Source organism: Phacochoerus africanus, chromosome 8, assembly GCF_016906955.1.
Source record: "Phacochoerus africanus isolate WHEZ1 chromosome 8, ROS_Pafr_v1, whole genome shotgun sequence".
NCBI classification, from domain to species: Eukaryota; Metazoa; Chordata; class Mammalia; order Artiodactyla; family Suidae; genus Phacochoerus; species Phacochoerus africanus.
In genome coordinates, this window is record NC_062551.1 from 117061735 (window position 1) to 117080898 (window position 19164).

The 19164-nt window shown below is 42.5% G+C and overlaps 1 protein-coding gene across 1 annotated transcript in view; it reads left to right on the forward strand.

The window, feature by feature from the left end:
• The window catches only part of ASXL3 (ASXL transcriptional regulator 3), a 151076-nt gene extending 132634 nt beyond the window's left edge, over positions 1-18442 (forward strand). The window contains exons 8-11 of the mRNA XM_047794092.1: positions 2808-2904; positions 4762-4867; positions 9464-11420; positions 14473-18442. Of these exons, the coding sequence (XP_047650048.1) occupies positions 2808-2904; positions 4762-4867; positions 9464-11420; positions 14473-18195 (5883 nt within the window). The 3' untranslated portion in view covers positions 18196-18442. The remainder of the gene's footprint in view (positions 1-2807; positions 2905-4761; positions 4868-9463; positions 11421-14472) is intronic.
• Positions 18443-19164: the final 722 nt, after the last annotated feature.

The window sequence follows — 19164 nt, forward strand, 5'->3', positions numbered from 1 at the left end:
AAGAAAGATCTATCTGAACCTAAATGACAATGGTGCCAAGGTTGAGAATCCTACCCTAGTAGAAACGATTCTTCCCTGGGAACATGGACTTCAGATCCTGCATAGTCTTGAGCTAAGGGGACAGGAAGTACACAGTCCACCAGTGGTTCTTTGGCAGTGATAGTACAAAGGTTCATTCATTCTACCTGCTGTTTCCTAGATCCATATATTCTAACTGTTGGGGGCCCAACACCAAATAGCATCCCTTGGTTCCATTCATATCCCACATTCCAGAGGGTCCTGTCCTGGAATTGTCCTGTCAAAAGATGGAAAGGCTAGGACATTTTCCCACTCATATCTTCAGGCTCTGGGACACTGGCATGGTGATGTCATCATATGTTACAGCTGTGCTGAACTCATGTGGATGGAAGAGATGTCCAAGGACAGAGGTATCTGCTGTAGGTAGGATCTCTTCAGAATATAAGGACAGAGGCTTTTTCTCCACAGCCCCTGGATTGCCAGCACTCATACAAGTCCCAGGTACAGAGGTTCATAGGAGTGGCTTAATAAATATCTGTTGAATGAAGATGATAATAATTGTGAGTAAACAGTGAGTCAATGAATGAATGGAGTCTTGCCTGAAGTTTTCCAAGTGTATTGAATATTATAGCGTGATTATCAGTATCTTCTTAGATGAGGAAATGTAAGATCTCAGATTTGTGGCTCTCTTATAGATGTCGTGGTGGAAGCATCCAGTATATCTCACATCTATTCCCAGTCTTTCTCTTTTCTGGATCTGATTGACCATTACCCAGTTTAGAGTAGCTAGTATAATATTTTAGTATTATAATATGTTTAATACTTACTTTTAGAGGCAATATTCTCCTTTGCTCCCAAATGATAGTTTAGCTGACACATTCATGAAGGCATGATTTGAATTCAGTTTTAAAAAGAGGGACAGTATTTCAGTGGGTAAAAATGGAGTGCAGGTAAGACCACAAACCAGCAAAAATATGGCGATGAGAAATCTCTGAGTGTGTTTTCTGATAGCAGTGACTTACAGCTTAGGAGGCACAGGTGTGTATATGAACGTAAGAGGAAATCTTGGAAAATGTAATTGGAGCTATGGTTAGTCAAGCCTTTGAGTAGCAGGCTAAGACATCTTCATACCTTCATGAATGGCCCAATTACCGATTGTTTGTGATGCCCTTACTCTACAACAAGGTGCACACTCTGTACTATATGCTTTATATAAAACCATTCTGTTCAAATCCTGTTAATCTCCCAAGACCCTGTACCTGTTTCATCTCTGGCATCAAGTTCTTCCTAACCACTCACATCCACTTAGATACTCTCCCCTAACTTTGATTTTTTTTTTCTTCCCTTTTCAGATTCCACTAACCTAATACTCAGAACCATTTAACTTTTTATATGTTCCATGTTTACTCCTCAACTACATCAGAAGTCAGTCAAAGGCCATGCTATTCTTTTTGCCCCCTGTGTCAGCAAGCAGAATACATGCACAGAGAAGATATAGTAAATATTTGGAAAGTTAAAAGCATCCATTTTGATTATGCTTATCTGAATCACTCCTCCACATGAATTTTAAAAATGATATGTTTGTGGGAGTTCTCCTGTGGAGCAGCAGGTTAAGGAGATCTAGCATTGTCACTGCTGTGGCTTGAGTCGCTGCTGGGGTATAGGTTCGATCCCTGGCTCAGGAGCTTCCACATGCCATGGGTGCAGCCAAAAAAAAAAATATGTTTGAGGGAAAAGGTTAATAGCATATAATCATCAATATTTTATTTATTTATTTATTTATTTATTTATTTATTTATTTATTTCAGTCGCACCTGCAATAAGTTCTCAGGCCAGGAATCAAATCCGAGCTGCAGCCACAGCCTATGCCACAGCTGCAGCCACACTGACAACACTGGATTGTTAACCCAACATGCCACAGAGGGAACTGCAAGATTTTAGACTTTGTTGTATACCTGTTTTTTTGTGTACATCCAAAGAGGTGAGAAGAGGGATATATATGACAGTGTGGATGTATTTGTTTTAATATGTTACACCTTTTTTTTTTTGTCTTTTTGCCATTTCTTGGGCTGCTCCGGCAGTATATGGAGGTTCCCAGGCTAGGGGTCGAATCATTGGAGCTGTAGCCACCGGCCTACACCAGAGCCACAGCAATGCAGGATCCGAGCCGCATCTGCAACCTACACCACAGCTCACGGCAATGCCGGATCCTTAACCCACTGAGCAAGGCCAGGGATCGAACCTGCAACCTCATGGTCCCTAGTCAGATTCATTAACCACTGAGCCACGACGGGAACTCCTATGTTTAAGAACTTTCTGTCCTCCAAACCTCAGACAACAAAAGAATCCAAGTGGTCACACTGAATTTCATTAGCTTTCAAAAATTCTAGAAAAGTTAATTTAAAACGCCTAATCTAAAGCTGTACACCAATGTTGACTTTTAATTTGTTACCATTTAAGGCATATTAAAATGATAAAGATATAGAACTTTTTTGATTAAACCACATACTCATCAATGTCATACTCATCACTGATAACGGAAATGCCTAATTCAGAGTTTCTTTAAATTGATGAATTTAGTCATTATAATTGTCACTGTAAACAATGCTGTTTTCCTAGTAGGAGATTCATCTTTTGTTAGATTCCTTTCCTGCCTGCCTCCTACCCTGTTCTCTGTCTCTGTCTCTCTCTCTCTCTCTCTCACACACCCTCAGTTACGCTTCTTTCCTGCATACTTTTGCTTTGAATTATTCGTCATGGAATCTTGTTTTTGTCGGCTTATTTCCTAGATGGGAAGTGATGGAATTTTACGCCTCAGTACTTCAGCTCTAAATAATGAATTCTTTGCATATGCAGCACAAGGCTGGAAACAGCGACTGGCAGAAGGTAAATTTCTGTTTTCCATTATTATTTGACATATTTGGGTATACATACTCTACTGAGATGTGCACTTTTCTCTGATTCCCAAGTCATTCCCCACCCCCAAATGTATATTTTTGTAAAAACTCACATCCTGTTTCAAATGAATTCATTAATTCTTTTGTTGTAACATGGGGTTTTTGATGTCCAGTATTTTTTAAGAAGGCATGACGTTGTCTGAAGCATAATAGTAAAATTTTGACACCGCAAGATTTTCTTTGGAGTAGTAATGTTAATTATGTGTTTGATGTATTATGTATTCTCTCAATAACTGAGAGCCTGAAAAATCTTCTTTTATTACTATCTTCCCCTGAAGCTACCACTTCACCTTAACCTTCCTTAGTCACCAACCTTCTGGAAAGATAAAGAAATACCCAGTGCTATGCATTTTTTACTCTCTTAACCACTCACATTGTTATAATTGGGTCCCCTGCCCACCAGACAGAGTGGAGGTAGAAGCCCTTCTAGAGAATATGAAGGGCTTTCTAATTACAGAGTTCACTTTCCTCTTCTCAGCCCTTAACATCTCATGTTCTCTCTCCAACATCTCATTTGTTTTCTATCCCATCCAATTTGAAACCATCTCCCTTAGACATTCATAATATATTTCAGTTGTGTCCTGGGGCTACCTTTCGGACAGCTGTTTCTTAGCTTCCTCCAGGAAGCTTCTGTTCATCCATCTGATGGTAAATGGTGAGAACACCACCATTCTCTGCCATAGTATTTGCTTTTGTAACTATACCTGCACTCTAAGCAGCCCCATTCACCACCATGGATTCAGCTGTGGCCCAGATGCTGAAAATGTCCAAATCTAGCTCTAACTCCTCTTTCCCAGCCCTCAGTGTTCCATTCCAGAAGCCTGCTGGATGTTCCTAATATTGGGCACCTTAAAACCAAAGGGCCAGTATTAAACTATCCTCCTTTTAAAATTCTGCTATTCTTCTACCTCCTGTCTGTGAAGGTCACTCTAGTCCTCGTGGCTCCTCACTTAGAAACCTTGGTGATGTCTTTGTTCCTTTTCCTTCTCCCCAGGTCCATCTGGTTAGAAACTGTGACTTGTGTTTGCATCTGAATCCTCTTCAGCATTCTCACGATACTGGCCTCACAGTTACCTCCGTCTCTCATCTATGCTGCACAGTGGCCTCATAGCCAGTTTCTAAGTTGCTTATTTGGTCATATTCCACCCTCACTGAACACGACCAAGGACTCCCTCTGTCTTTTGTAGGGAAAGTTCAGGGCTGTCTTTAAAATGTGTATTGGGTACTTGGCGGCAACCTTATCTCTCCTGTTTCATCTCATCCTGTGTTCTACTCACTGTTGGCCACTCAAAAGAACATAACTCTGCATATTCATACCTCTGTGCCCTGTGCGCTGATTACTTCATGAAAGCTTGCTCATCTTTCAAGAAGAATCAGGTTCTATTTATGGTCTTCCCTAATCAATTCAGGCAGAGTTAAGTGCCTTCCCTTCTAAACTTTCACTACATTGATTCTTATAGCCTATACAGGGCTTTTGACATTGTATTTTTATAGTCACCTGTGTGCTTTTTCTTTCACCAGACTGGTTTCATCAAGGACGTCAAATATACACTCTTTCCTTCTCAACCCTTAGCACATGGTATATTTGCTAAATGCTTTAAAGTTCGCCTATGACTTGATGACTGAGTGGTGTTCTTAAAAAGAGAAGCTGTAGAAATATTATCAGTACTCAGGCCTTTATTTTTCAACATCCATAAAAGTTTACTCATATTAGTTAAATGTCCTCTTTATTGATTGGCAAAAGATATGACAACTTTTACCCAATATCTAAGCATTTTCTTTCTAGGAGAATTTACTCCAGAAATGCAATTGCGGATAAGGCAAGAAATTGAGAAGGAAAAGAAAACAGAACCTTGGAAAGAAAAATTCTTTGAACGGTTTTATGGAGAAAAGTAAGTACTAGAGCATTCTTTTTTCCTCACTTCTCTTAGAAGGAAATGAAAATGTAATTCTCTGCATCACATAGCACACTCATATGCTGTAAAACTTAATAAACCCGTGATAAAAGCCAATAGTCCCTCAGTGTAAGAAATTGCAGGTAAAATTATAGAGGCATATCAGCACTTAAATTTTAAAAAATGCATTTCAAGGGTTTATAACTTGTCCATGAAAATTCATTTGGGGACTGAAAATAGCACATGAAATCCTATAGAATTCAGTTTGGGCTTTCTTAACCAGATTTCAGGGGAAAAAATCTCATGTTTTTTTTTTTTATCTAAGCGTTTTCATTAATGAATGCATTAGAGATAAGTAGTCGCAGACACAAATTCTCTCATTTTTCAAAGAATGTTAATTCTGCATGTATATTTATTTAATCCTTATTTTGGGAAGATCCTGAGATGTTACCATTTACTCTACCCATTTTCCTCTTTGTGTATAACCACTTTTTAATTTATTATTTTTATTCGTGTGTGTGTTTTTTTGGTTTTTTTTTTTTCTTTTTTCGCTATTTCTTGGGCTGCTCCCGCGGCATATGGAGGTTCCCAGGCTAGGGGTCTAGTCGGAGCTGCTGCCACCGGCCTACGCCAGAGCCACAGCAACGCGGGATCCGAGCCGCATCTGCAACCTACACCACAGCTCACGGCAACGCCGGATCGTTAACCCGCTCAGCAAGGGCAGGGACCGAACCAGCAACCTCATGGTTCCTAGTCGGATTTGTTAACCACTGTTCCACAACGGGAACTCCAGTGTGTTTTAAAAATAATACCAGCTGCACCTAAGTGTGGTGGTAACTGAGCTAAATTGAAAGCGGTTTCTCCATTGCCTCCCAGTTAACGGGGACATATTTTACTTGGGCAGAATTCAGGTGTCACAATCAGACCCCTAAGAAGGAAACAGGGATTTAAGAGCTGACAATTGACAATAACTTTACATGGTCCCGAGTAGAGGAACTTGTGCTTTAATTCTCAGATACGCAGTTAACTCTTGGAAGTCTCTGTTTTGTGTAAGAGACCCTGAAATGGTTGCCGGCAACAAAACCTGTACCGTTTGATCTAATTTCCCACCTCCCACCACCCTGCCCCCATAAATGAGGAAAAATGTCAGGGGAGTCTCATGTGAGTGATCCTCATAAAAAGGAGTCCTATAATGAGCAGCCTGTTTCCTCGGAGTAGGTGAGCCTCTGGTGACTTGTCCTGAGTAGCAGCCCTCATGAGTCGGAGTAGACAGACTCCTTTTCACTTGCTGCCCAGACCTTGGGTGCATATACATATTTCAGAAACTAAAAGGAGATAATTAATGTCTTTTCTCAAAAATTAAAATCGTGGCCAGCTAATCATACACCTTCTTGCATAGTGACCAGCAGTGTGACTGCAGCATGGCTGCATCATAATCCTCATTGGAACTTTTTAAAATAGATACGGATTTCCGACACGCACCCCAGACATGATGATTGGAGATATCCAGGAGTTGAGCCTGGAAATCTGTATTTTCAAATGCTTACCCATCATGCTGATACTCAGCAGGATTAAGAACCCTGGAAGGAGTTCCTTGTGGCACAGCGGGGTTAAGGATCTAGCATTATCACTGCAGTGGCACAAGTCACTGCTGCGGCACTGTGGCACAGGTGCAGTCCCTGGCCTGGGAACTTCCATACACCATTGTGGCCAAAAAAGAAAAGGAAAAAAAAAAAAGAAGAACTCTGGAAGATGGCATTGAAAACCACTCCGGAGGCCTCTCTTGCCTTTTCTGACAAAGGGAGTGTTGGGGGTACTTTTGTCACTAATGGCAGAAGTGTAACCAAGTTCGTTATCTCCAAAGCACAGGTCCCTAATTTTTGTTGTGTGTTGGGCCTGTTCGTTTATCAGTTCAGCAGTTTTCATCCAGTATCACCTCTGCCTTACATCATCCGAGATGCCACAGAGCCTGCGTCATAGAGACCATACAGAGAGCATTTCCTCAGTCAGGAAATATCATTGAGCATCCTCTGGCTCTGATATGTTTCTAAGAGCTTTGGAAATTGTCTCATGTAATCCTTCCAACAGTTGTATACAACGGATACCATTATTGTTGTTATTATTTTCAAAAGGGTTTAGGAAACTGAGAGGCAGTGAAACTAAGTCATTTCCTCAGGTTTAGATGATGTAGTTAAGTAACTGGCTTAGCGTCTTAATCCTGCAAATCCTTCCCAGAAGAATTCACTCACCTACAATTTTTCACATGAAATTTGGGGCTCCATAGACTCTCATGGATATCAGGTTAGAGAACCCTGCCCTTGAAGATAAGAACTGCCAGACCATGAGTAAACTCAGCTCCCCATCAGCATCCTTGGGTTCTGAATCCAAACAATTCTTGTATTTGATTGATCCTTTGCTTGTAGTTTATCCATAGAGTTTCTGTCCCCTTACATCACTGGACTTCTTATTTGTCTTTTTCTGTCGTTGATTATATATTGGATGACATGCATTTTGGACATTTCACTGGCAGCCCTTCTAATTTTGTTACTTCTAGATTACCTGCATTCCTTCAATATGTGAGGGATATTTTCCCACTGTCACATAATGTTCAGTTGACTGACACCATGTGCCTTCTCATTGCACTAATTTTTCCCAAAAATGTTACCAATGAAACTCGGCTTTAGTTAAGATCTGCCTGGTTTAGTTTTCCACTCTTGGAGGTCTTTATTTTGGTTATTAACTTCCTCTGCCTATAATACTGTTCTGTTCTATTTTTGTTTTAGTTACTTATAGTGATCCCATGTAAATGCTAACGCAAAATCAGAGGACTTGGTCTGTTGGTTTGTGGTCTGGATTTCTGCAAGACAGGGTTTTCCTTTGTGTGGTTCTGTGGTGTGTTGTGAACATCCTCCTTCTAAGCCTTACTCTATCTTAAATATGTTTTCCCATGAAAATTATAAGATGTTTACATGTGTATCTTATACAGTGCTATTTTCCTTAGGAGATATATATCATATACACATATGATATATAATAATATTCTTATTAATCAACTAGCTGAAATTTGGCTGCCAGTGGATAGATGCTGTATGTTCCACATCTAACCTGCTAACTACCATAGTATGTCTGTCTGATCTAGCCCCAAGGAACCTAATTTCTAGCTGATTATTCTGTTCTAAATTCATCTATAGTGTAGTTCTTGTGTTCTTCTCAATATAATGTAAATTGTGGTTTAATTCAAACCCATCTTAGAGAAAGTTGAAAGAGAAGAGACTATGAAGGCAGGTATCCTCACTCTTCCTCCCACAGCCTTCTTCATTTTAATAAATGAAGTAGTGATAAAATACCCCGAAAGTGTATTCAATTTTATTTCCCTTTCATTTTGAGGATTTAATTTAAGCGAAAGGTTGAAGAAGATTTCACTGAGGTTATTTTCCTGCCATAGCTTTATTTCTTCATGTTTCTTCCTCTGGAAATGTTCTGTCTTTTGCTTATCTTTGTAATTCCCTGTAATCTAATTTAACTTCATTTAGAACAGCATATTTTCCCACCCTCTGATCCTGACATTATAGTGATTTACAGTATTGTTTACTGTAATTCTGATTACCTTTGTCTTATGACCTGTACTTTAGGCTGAGCTATTTCTTGATATTGTGTGCTGTTTATGGAATATCTTTCCAAGAAGAGGTCTACATGAAAGATTTAGTAGTCTTGTCTCACACAAATGTAATCTAGTAGAATCAGAACTTCAGTGACCCCAAATATGTTTGATATTCTTTAGTTAAATTTCCATATCATCCTAGGTTAGACACTTAGATACTAAAATAAGGTGATTAATACACCTTTTACATTGGGTTAAGAGAACTTAATCTTTGGAAGTCATTTCAATTTCAAGATCTGACAACATACCTATCTATTGATCTTAATTATTTGACTATGTTATATCTTTTGAAGACTGTAGTTTTCTATTATGAAGACTTTTTTTGGACTGGCAGTTTGGAATTAGTAGATGCAAAGTAGTACATTTAGAATGGGTAAGCAGTGAACTTCTACTGTATAGCACAGGGAACTACATTTGGTCTCTTCCATGATGGAAGATAATATAAGAAAAGGAATGTATATATGTGTGGGTCACTTTGCTATACAGCAGAAATTGGCACAACATGGTAAATCAAGTATACTTTAATAAAAAATAAATTTAAGAATTTTAAAAAATTGAACATATTTGTGCTTTCTGAGTAAATTGAGATCTTATGCATTCTTTTGCTTTTCTTCCCATATGTTTAAATATTTTTAATATGGAATTATTTGCTTTTACTAACACTTGGTAAGGTTCGTATATCCTTTCTTACAAATGAAAATAAATACCTCTTTCATACAGAAGTAGAGTTCAATTTAGTTATAATTATAAAAGCAGTAGAAAAACTAAACCATCATAAATTAGTTTATATAAATTAAGCATGTTACTTAGTGATTATAAAATTAATTTGATGTGTTTACTTCTGTTGAATTCTGTATTTGGTGAGAGGTCCAAGTTGTACCTTTCACGTTTTGTGGTGGAACAATAATTCAGTATTTCTAATTCCCATTCAGGTTGGGCATGTCAAGAGAGGAATCTATAAAGCTAACATCTGGACCAAACAAGGATGGGGCTGAAAGTAGTTCTTCATGTGGGACCTCTGGCCTTCCCAGTCTTTCAATACAGACTCCCTCACAAGAACAACAGCCAAAAAGCATGAAAAGTCCAACTTCTCCTGAGTCTGATTTCTGTGCTACACTTTGTCCTATGGTAGATGTCGGTAAAGATGTAATGACTGAATCAGAATCAGAGGACATCTTGATCCCTGAAGAATCTGTGATTCAGGAGGAAATTGAAGAAGAGGTAGAGACTAGCATCTGTGAATGCCAGGAAGAGAATCACAAAGTGGTACCCGAATTTTCCGAGGAGTCGGAAAGTCCGGCCCATTCTCATGAAGAATCCCAGATAGCACCTCCTGAAGATAACTTGGAATCCTGTGTTATAATGAATGATGTTTTAGAAACCTTGCCTCATATTGAAGTTAAGGTGGAAGAGAAATCAGAATCTTCCCAGGAAGAAATGTCAGTTGTTATCGATCAGCTGGAAGTCTGTGACCCTCTCGTTCCTTCCACTTCATCTGTGACACGTGTCAGTGACACGGAACATGTGGAGCCAGAAACTGCAGTAGAGACCAACACTCCAGAAATAAAAGCAGGGTCATCTTCTTTGGAAGGTCAGTTTCCAAGTGAAGGAATTGCTGTAGATATGGAGCTGCAGAGTGATCCTGATGAACAGCTTTCTGAAAATGCCTGCATCTCTGAGACTTCCTTCTCCTCTGAGAGCCCAGAGGGAGCCTGTACCAGCCTGACATCCCCAGGAGGTGAAACCCAATCCACTTCAGAAGAATCTTGTACTCCAGCCTCCCTTGAAACAACGTTTTGTTCTGAGGTGTCCAGCACTGAAAATGCGGACAAATATAATCAGAGAAACCCCACGGATGAAAATCTTCATGCATCTCTGATGTCAGAAGTCTCTCCAGTATCCACGTCACCAGAAATATCAGAAGCATCTCTGATGTCTAATTTACCTTTAACATCTGAAGCATCCCCAGTGTCAAATTTGCCATTAACATCAGAAACATCACCCATGTCAGATTTACCTTTGACGTCAGAAACTTCTTCCGTGTCTTCCATGCTTCTCACATCTGAGACCCCTTTTATATCCAGTTTGCCACTTCCTTCGGACACTTCTCCGATTTCCAGTTCTTCCATGAATGATAGAATGGTGCATCAACAAAGGAAGTCAACTTCCATACCCGAAGAACCACTCTCCCCACCGAAAGATGAAGGTTCTGCCCCTGCCAAGCCCTTGGGAGAGAGCCTCATCTCTCAGCAGAATTCTCTATCAAATACTCCTGAACCGATCAAAATGGGCACTTCTTCCACTGCTCCTGACGCTTTTTCATCTGAAGCATTGCACAATAAGACCCTGAATCCACAGCCTTGTAAATCACATGTTGAAACTGAGACACCCTATCCTGCTTCGATTCCAGAACTTCCTTCGACAGAAATGATAATTGTTAAAAATCATAATGTCCTGCAGAGGACAGAAAAGAAAGGGATGCCTTCACCTTTGGAATTACCTGTCTTTTCTGAAGAGACAGAGAGTAAGGGAAATGAGCTCCCATTGGCAAAATTACAGGACAAGCAGTATGTCTCTGTAGTGGATAAGGCGTCATTTTCAGAAGGCTCTCGAAATAAAATGCATAAGCAAGGGAGCTCACAGAATCGGTTGGAGACCTCCCATATTTCCAAGTTGTCAGAGCCCTCCAAGTCCCCAGATGGGGTAAGAAATGAAAGCCGAGAATCTGAGATCTCAAAGAGGAAAACAGCAGAGCATCACAGCTTTGGGATCTGTAAGGAGAAGCGGGCTAGGATAGAAGACGACCAGTCAAACCGGGGCATCTCATCCAGCAGCCCACCTGAGAAAGAGCAGCCGCCCAGAGAGGAACCAAGGGTTCCACCTCTCAAGGTATGGTATTTTTTTTTAAAGGAAATTCCAGGGGGTTCCCATTGTGGCTTCAGCTGCAACAAACCCAACTAGTATCCATGAGGATGCAAGTTTGATCTCTGGCCTCACTCAGTGGGTTAAGGATCTGGCATTGCCACAAGCTGTAGTTAGTATTGGTTGCAGATGCTGCTTGGATCTGGCGTTGCTGCGGTGTAGGCTGGCCACTGCAGCTCCAATTTGACCTCTAGACTGGTGCAAAAAAAAAAAAAAAGGAAAAGAAAAGAAAATTCCATAGATAGGCTTTTCCTATTTAGAGGCTTAATTTTTCAAAAATAAATGTAATAGTTCATAATCTAATACTCCCAGCACCAGTCTAATATTAGATGATCCTTTTTCAAATGGTGTTGAGCTCATATGATAAGTTTAGATACATGTCTGTATTTAGACCTTGACATTTAAGGAAAAAGAATGGGGAGGGAGAACAGGGCTTGGAGGGGCCCACAGGCCACTGAGATACAGGGTCTTTGGAGGACTCTAAGGTGTAGGACAGAGACCTATGTAAACCTGGAAAATTTGGAAGATAATTCAGGGCTTTATGAAAGTTAAGTAGGATTAGAGAAAGTTGTCAAAAATCAAAGGCATGCATTCAAGAAATGAAGGTATTCCTTCATTCATTTTTCAGCCAACACTGAATGCCCTCATTGACTAGCAAAGAGGCCCTAGCTTCTGAAAGAGCCTTATTAAATATCCCTTGAATAAATCAATGAAATTGCTTTGCCAAACCCTGAGGAAAATGCAGTAGACATATAGGTGTACAAATCCTACTATTTTATTTCCAAGATAGTAAAGAAGTATTTAACTTCACAAAATAATAAAGCCTGTAGACAAACATTCCTATTGATATATTTTATTTTGCTCCCAGGTAGATTTTTAACTCAGAGAAAACAACCCTTTTGTATAAATGGACTCTGCCTGAGTAAACTGAAAATTAAGGTTAATTCAAAAGAAACTCTATTTTTAATAAAAGAAAAATCCTGTTCCCTGTAATTTATACTTACTTCATGCTCTTGTCTCAGTCCATTTATATTTTACTACAGTAAAATGAATTATTCCATTATAGGATTGGTCTAGAATTATAAACATAATCAAGCATTGTTTTTCTTAATCTCCTCTTTATTTTGCTCTGCCCTGACATCTACTTTTAATATGTGATTCATGATCTCCCTAAGGTTGACTTTTAAGACTGTGATTGTAGTTCTTCTATTTAATAAAACAGTCCCTGTTAAGTAAGATCCTAGAGATATAAAAGATGAACATTAAGCTCCTGTTAGAACCCTGCTCTGCATTTTAATTTCTGAAGCAATGGAAAGAAAATATAAGCAGGCTTCTCGTAGGAAATATATTTAGACATTCCAGTCTAATTTTGTTTCGTCGAAAGCTTATTTTCAAAGTGATATACACTTCATGTAACAATAGAGAGATGGAAAGAATAAGTGTATTTGATATTTGTTGGGTTTAATGTTTTTAATTCTTACACCAAGGGAAATATTTAAAAGGAAAAACTGAATTCCTTCTCAAGTACATCTTTCTTTGGAGGCTTTGGATTAGAAGAGAGACATCCCAAGTTTGAAAATGACAAATGAGATAGCTCAGGGAGATAATTCCATCTACTGGAGTTTTCAAGTGTAATTCCAAATTGATATGATCTTGCAGTAGGTATCAAATGTTTATAATGTCAATATATGTAGATATACCTATGTTAAGGAGAGAAATGTGGGTTTTCTAGGAAAAAAAATTTTTCTAGAGTGAAAAATGAAAGGAAGCATAATACATGTCAGCCGCCCAGAATGGGCAGCCCAGAGACTGTTACTGCCTAGTTATAGGAACCAAGGGCAGGCTGTCTCAAGAGGCTTAGTTATTTCAGCTGTAAATGAAGGGCTTTAACTATATCCCTCCCAGCTCTGCAAATCTGTGACTCTATGAGCATCACAGGCAATGCTGTGGGATGTTAGTCATTAGGTCTTATGCCTCATGAATTTGGTGATGACTCTTAATTAGCATGAATAGGTAAACAGTGTGGGTTGGGACACTTATGAAGTTCAACAAATCGTGGATTTCCAATATCAAATAAACTGCCCAACCCACACTTTCTTTTTTTACTTTTGGCCATGCCCACAGCATGCAGAAGTTCTCAGGCCAGGGATGGAATTCACGCCACAGCAGTGACCTGCTGCTGTGAACTGCCGCAGTGACAACACTGCATCCTTAACCTGCTGCACCACAAAGGAACTCCCCAGTACTTTATTTTAGAGGCAGAAAACCAGAATTGTCCTTGCATCATGAAAACATAATAATAATAATAATAACATCCCTGCGGAGAGCAGTGCACTCTCACAAATACAGTCTCATTCCATCTTGAAAACAGCCCTGTGAAGGAAACAGACCGGAAATAACTAGTCTGTTTCCAAATGCTTAACGTGTGCTTATTATCTATGCATAAGGAGGCACACTATATGGTACCGGACTACATAAAGCTACGGAAACCCTGACTCGAGAAGGTTATTGGAGAAACCAGAGCACACGGTGGTTTTCTGGAGTGTTCCTTTGAGTCAGGCCAGGCTCAGAATTTTAGTCTCTTGACTCTTAGTTAGAGTTTTGTCCTTGATGTCAAATTAAGAATAATTAAACTCAAATAGAGATAAGGTCCCACTTTTTCACACCAGCAAGGAAGATAATTTGAAAGCTAAATATGTCTAAGACTTTTTAAGCTAACCTCATTTTAAGAAGCCTGGGTTTTGTTTCTGTCTATGTGAGGCTTTAAAATGCTTCATTTCTGTGCCAAGTGAAGTCACCAGTTGATATTTTATAGATGAAAAACAGAGATTAAAATTTTTAATTTTCACATTTCTGCTGCATGGATTGCTGCTTGATACCCCAGAGTCCCATTGAGGGATTTGGGTCACCCCACATTATGAGACAATGCCACAGGGCCCCTCCTTCGCCTGCCTTGCCACATGCCTCCTCCGTGATCAGGTACATGCACCTTATCTTTCCATTTTCCTCCTTCCTATAGATCCAGCTTTCCAAAATTGGGCCACCTTTCATTATCAAGAGCCAACCAGTCTCCAAGCCAGAGTCTCGCGGGTCCCCCAGCACATCGGTCAGTGGCGGGCGGAACACAGGAGCCAGGACCCTTGCAGACATCAAGGCCCGAGCGCAGCAAGCAAGGGCCCAACGAGAGGCGGCAGCGGCGGCAGCCGTGGCGGCAGCAGCAAGCATTGTCTCAGGAGCCATGGGGAGCCCAGGAGAGGGTGGAAAGGCTAGGACCCTGGCACACATCAAAGAGCAGACAAAGGCGAAGCTCTTTGCAAAGCATCAAGCCCGAGCCCACCTCTTCCAGACCACTAAAGAGCCCCGGTTGCCTCCTCTCAGCTCAAAGGAAGGACCCCCAGGCCTAGAAGTCTCTTCTGCCCTGGAAACAAAGATTGAAGGCTCACCTGGCGTCATCATTGTCAATCCAAACTGCCGATCCCCCAGCAACAAGGCTGCGCACCTCCGGGAGACCACCGCTGTATTACAGCAGTCTCTCAACACGATGAAACTTCCAGAAACTGCCACGGACTTAACTGTGCATAGTTCTGACGAAAACAGACCTGTGTCACACTTATCTGAGAAAATTATTTCATCTACCTCTTCTGAAAATAGCAGTGTGCCCATGCTTTTTAATAAAAATCCTGTCCCCGTGTCTGTTTGCAGCACTGCTATGTCGGGAGCAATTAAAGAACACCCCTTTGTGAGTTCTGTTGATAAATCCTCTGTCCTAATGTCTGTTGACAGCACAAACACTACAATCTCTGCTTGTAACCTAAGCATGTTAAAAACCATCCAGGGAACTGACACTCCATGCATAGCCATTATACCAAAATGTGTCGAGAGCACCCCTCTTCCGGCCACCAAGGAGGGCTCCAGTGAGGTGAGTCCCCTGGATGACAAGCAGTTACTGGTTCCCAGCAGCAGCACTGGGAACTTAGTCTCTGGTCAGTACACCTCTGTGCCAACTCCCTCCATTGGAAGCAACTTGCCAAACCATCTCTCCACTAACTCTGTCCTGATCCCCGCTACGGGAATGAACCACAGATTTCCCTCTGAGAAGATAGCCATGTCTGGGAGTGAAGAACAGGCCATGGGATCCATGGGCACCACTGTGAGAGCCACGCTTAGCTGCAGGGACCCTGGGAACCCTGTTGCAGTCACCGACGCCCTGGTGGCCCGTCCACCTGTCGCAGTGTTTACTGGAGGCATGCTGACCATAAACTCTTATGAGAGTCCTCCCAAGCTAAGTGCTGAAAGCTTGGACAAAAATTCAGGGACTCGGAACAGGGCAGACACTTCTGGGAAACCTCAGCAACCCCCAGGGGGCTTCGCACCAGCAGCCATAAACAGATCGATTCCATGTAAAGTCATCGTTGACCACAGCACCACACTGACCTCCACGTTGTCGCTGACTGTCTCCATTGAGAGTGGGGAAGGCAGCTTGGACCTCCAGAGCCGGTCTGGGAGGACGGAGGCCGCAGTCCAGCCGGTGGCCTGTCCGCAGGTATCTGTCATCAGCAGGCCTGAGCCAGTGGCAAATGAAGGCGGAGATCACGGTTCTAGTTTCATTGCTGCATCTGCGGCAAAACAAGATGGCCAGATGATGCAGGCCACCTGCTCGAGTCTCCGTGATGTCCCCCTGGTGGTTCCGGATAAATTAAGGGAGGGGACCCCTCCTAGTAACAGCTTTGCTGAGCAGGCGCGTGGCTCAACTGCTTTCAAAAGTGAAGCCGACATGACCTGCAGCAATCAGTATACACCGGGCAGCCGGATCTGTTGGAGCGATGACGGGCTGAGGAGCACAGGCCAGCCCCTGCTCAGTCACGCTGGGCCAAGCAAACCAAAGGAATGTCTGGAGCAGAGCTGCGCGCAGGCTATCAAGACTGAGCACTCCGGCTACCCGCACGTGTCAGAGCTTCACCCCAGGAATCTCATCACCAACGTCACTCTCCCTGTGAAGTCCGAACCTCACGACGTGGACAAGGGCTTCAGGATGGATACTGAAGACTTTCCTGGCCCCGAGCTGCCTCCTCCAGCAGCAGAGGCTGCCCCAAGTGTTCAGCCGACACAGACTGTGAAGGCTTCCGCCTCTGGCCCCGTGGAAGAGGCCGTTTCTTTGGCCACTGACCCGCTGAAAAGAGTTCCCAGCGCTGGCAGCTCTAGCTGCCGCCTGTCCTCTGTAGAGGCCAACAATCCCCTGGTCACACAGTTACTCCAGGGCAACCTGCCTTTGGAGAAAGTGTTACCACAGCCCAGGTTGGGGGCCAAGCTCGAAATCAACAGGCTTCCTCTGCCTCTTCAAACTACCTCAGTGGGTAAAGCACCCCCAGAGAGGAACGTGGTTGAAATGCCCCCCAACTCTCCCAATCCCGACGGGAAGGGCTACTTGGCGGGAGCTCTTGCACCACCGCAAATGCGAAAGCGAGAGAACCACCCCAAAAAGAGAGTGGCCAGGACTGTGGGGGAACACGCTCAAGTGAAATGTGAGCCAGGGAAAATTCTGGTGGACCCAGACGTGAAAGGGGTGCCTTGTGTCATCAACTCTGGCATGAACCAGCTAGGACACGGCCAACCACTGAAGCAGGAGTGGCTGAACAAGCATTCCCTGCAGAACAGAATCTCTCACAGCCCTGAGGTTAAACAGCAGAAGCGGCTGCTCCCCTCGTGCAGCTTCCAGCAGAACCTGTTTCACGTGGACAAGAACGGCAGCTTCCACCCCGATGCTGGCACCTCCCACAGACAGCAGTTCTACCAAATGCCTCTGGCTGCCAGGGGCCCCGTTCCTCCAGCAGCTCTGTTACAGGCCTCCCCCAAGCCCCCAGTGGGCTGTAACGTGTTTGCCTTCAATAGGCATCTTGAACAAAAAGGCCTGGGAGAGGTTGGCCTTCCCGCAGCACCTCACCAGATAAGGTTAGCCAACATGTTATCCCCCAGTATGCCCATTAAGGAAGGTGATGACGTGGGGGGCGCAGCACATGCAATGCCGCCACACAAAGCACTAGTGCACCCCCCGCCCCCACCCCCGCCACCCCCTCCACCCCTGGCTTTGCCCCCACCTCCCCCACCGCCTCCTCCACTACCTCCACCTCTTCCTAACCCTGAAGTCCCATCCGATCAAAAACAGCCACCGGTTACCATGGAAACCACTAAGCGACTTAGTTGGCCACAGTCCACGGGCATATGTAGCAATATAAAATCGGAACCTCTTTCTTTTGAGGAAGGTTTAAGCAGCAGCTGTGAACTGGGCATGAAACAAGTTTCCTATGACCAGAATGAAATGAAAGAACAGTTGAAGGCATTTGCGCTGAAAAATGCAGATTTCTCTTCCTATTTGCTTTCTGAGCCACAAAAGCCTTTTACCCAATTAGCTGCTCAGAAAATGCAGGTGCAGCAACAACAGCAGCTCTGTGGAAATTATCCAACAATACACTTTGGTAGCACGAGCTTCAAAAGGGCAGCCTCTGCCATCGAAAAGTCCATTGGGATTTTGGGAAGTGGCTCTAGTCCCTCCACCGGCCTGCCTAGTCAGAATGCTCAGATGCCCGTTCAGAATTTTGCCGACAGCAGCAACGCAGACGAATTGGAACTGAAATGCTCTTGCCGGCTGAAAGCCATGATTGTGTGCAAAGGCTGCGGGGCCTTCTGCCATGACGATTGCATAGGGCCTTCTAAACTCTGTGTAGCTTGCCTGGTGGTGCGATGAGAGCTGAGTGAAAGATGCAGTATCCCTTTTCGCCATGGAAAAGCCAAAAGGTGTCAGCAGCAACCAATTGAATAACTCGGTGGTGTATTCCATGATAATTTATTTTACTTCGGAACAGATGATCTTTGATTATTTTCTTGCATTTTAGGGAAAGGAGAGATCGCGTCCCAGCCACGGGGCTCAGCAGCATGTTTTTTATGTATTTAGTTGCCATTTGCAGCTTAGGAAAATTTCTATTCGTGTGTATACAGGCCACTTCCAGTTTTTTTTTTTTTTTTTAATCCAGGTGTAGATAGGAAAAGGACATTTTTAATTACTGAAAGTTTACCAGGAATGGAGATGTAGAGAGAGACCCATCAAAGCAATTTAAGGTGGTTATGCATTCTTCTGTAGATTCACCTTTACAGCAAGGGCTTCCAGAGTTGACTCTTTTGGACCTACCTTTATCTTAGTGGTTAAATCATATTTGGAAAGGGGAATCTTATTTAAGTGTATGATTCCTTGTATTTACTCATCTAACAAAGGATATATTAAAGGAGGTATGCCATTAATGAACTCCACTGTCCTTATTCTCTTTGCTCCCTTTTGACTCTTTATGGAGACTGGCAGATTAGCTGGATCTGCCTTGACATAGTGCACACATTGTAGTGAAATATCTCTTCTACCTGATATTGCAGTGTGGGCCTCCTGCCCAGCAATCTGGTTCCAGCCCTTTGACATCTGAGACTTTTAAGGTCAGTGGGCCAACAGAGAGCCATCGGCCCAGAGTATTTCAGACTCCTTGTGTGGTTTCTAAGAGCAGGAATGAAAAAAATGCCCTAAAATTTTTTTGCAGGCAAGCAAAATGCTGTGTATGCAAACACACATAAATGGGTTGATGATGTAAATAGTGGTCTGTTCTATTCCACTCTGATACAATTACTAGATATTAAAAGTTGGGGGAAAATACCATAGCCCTTCTTTGATGAG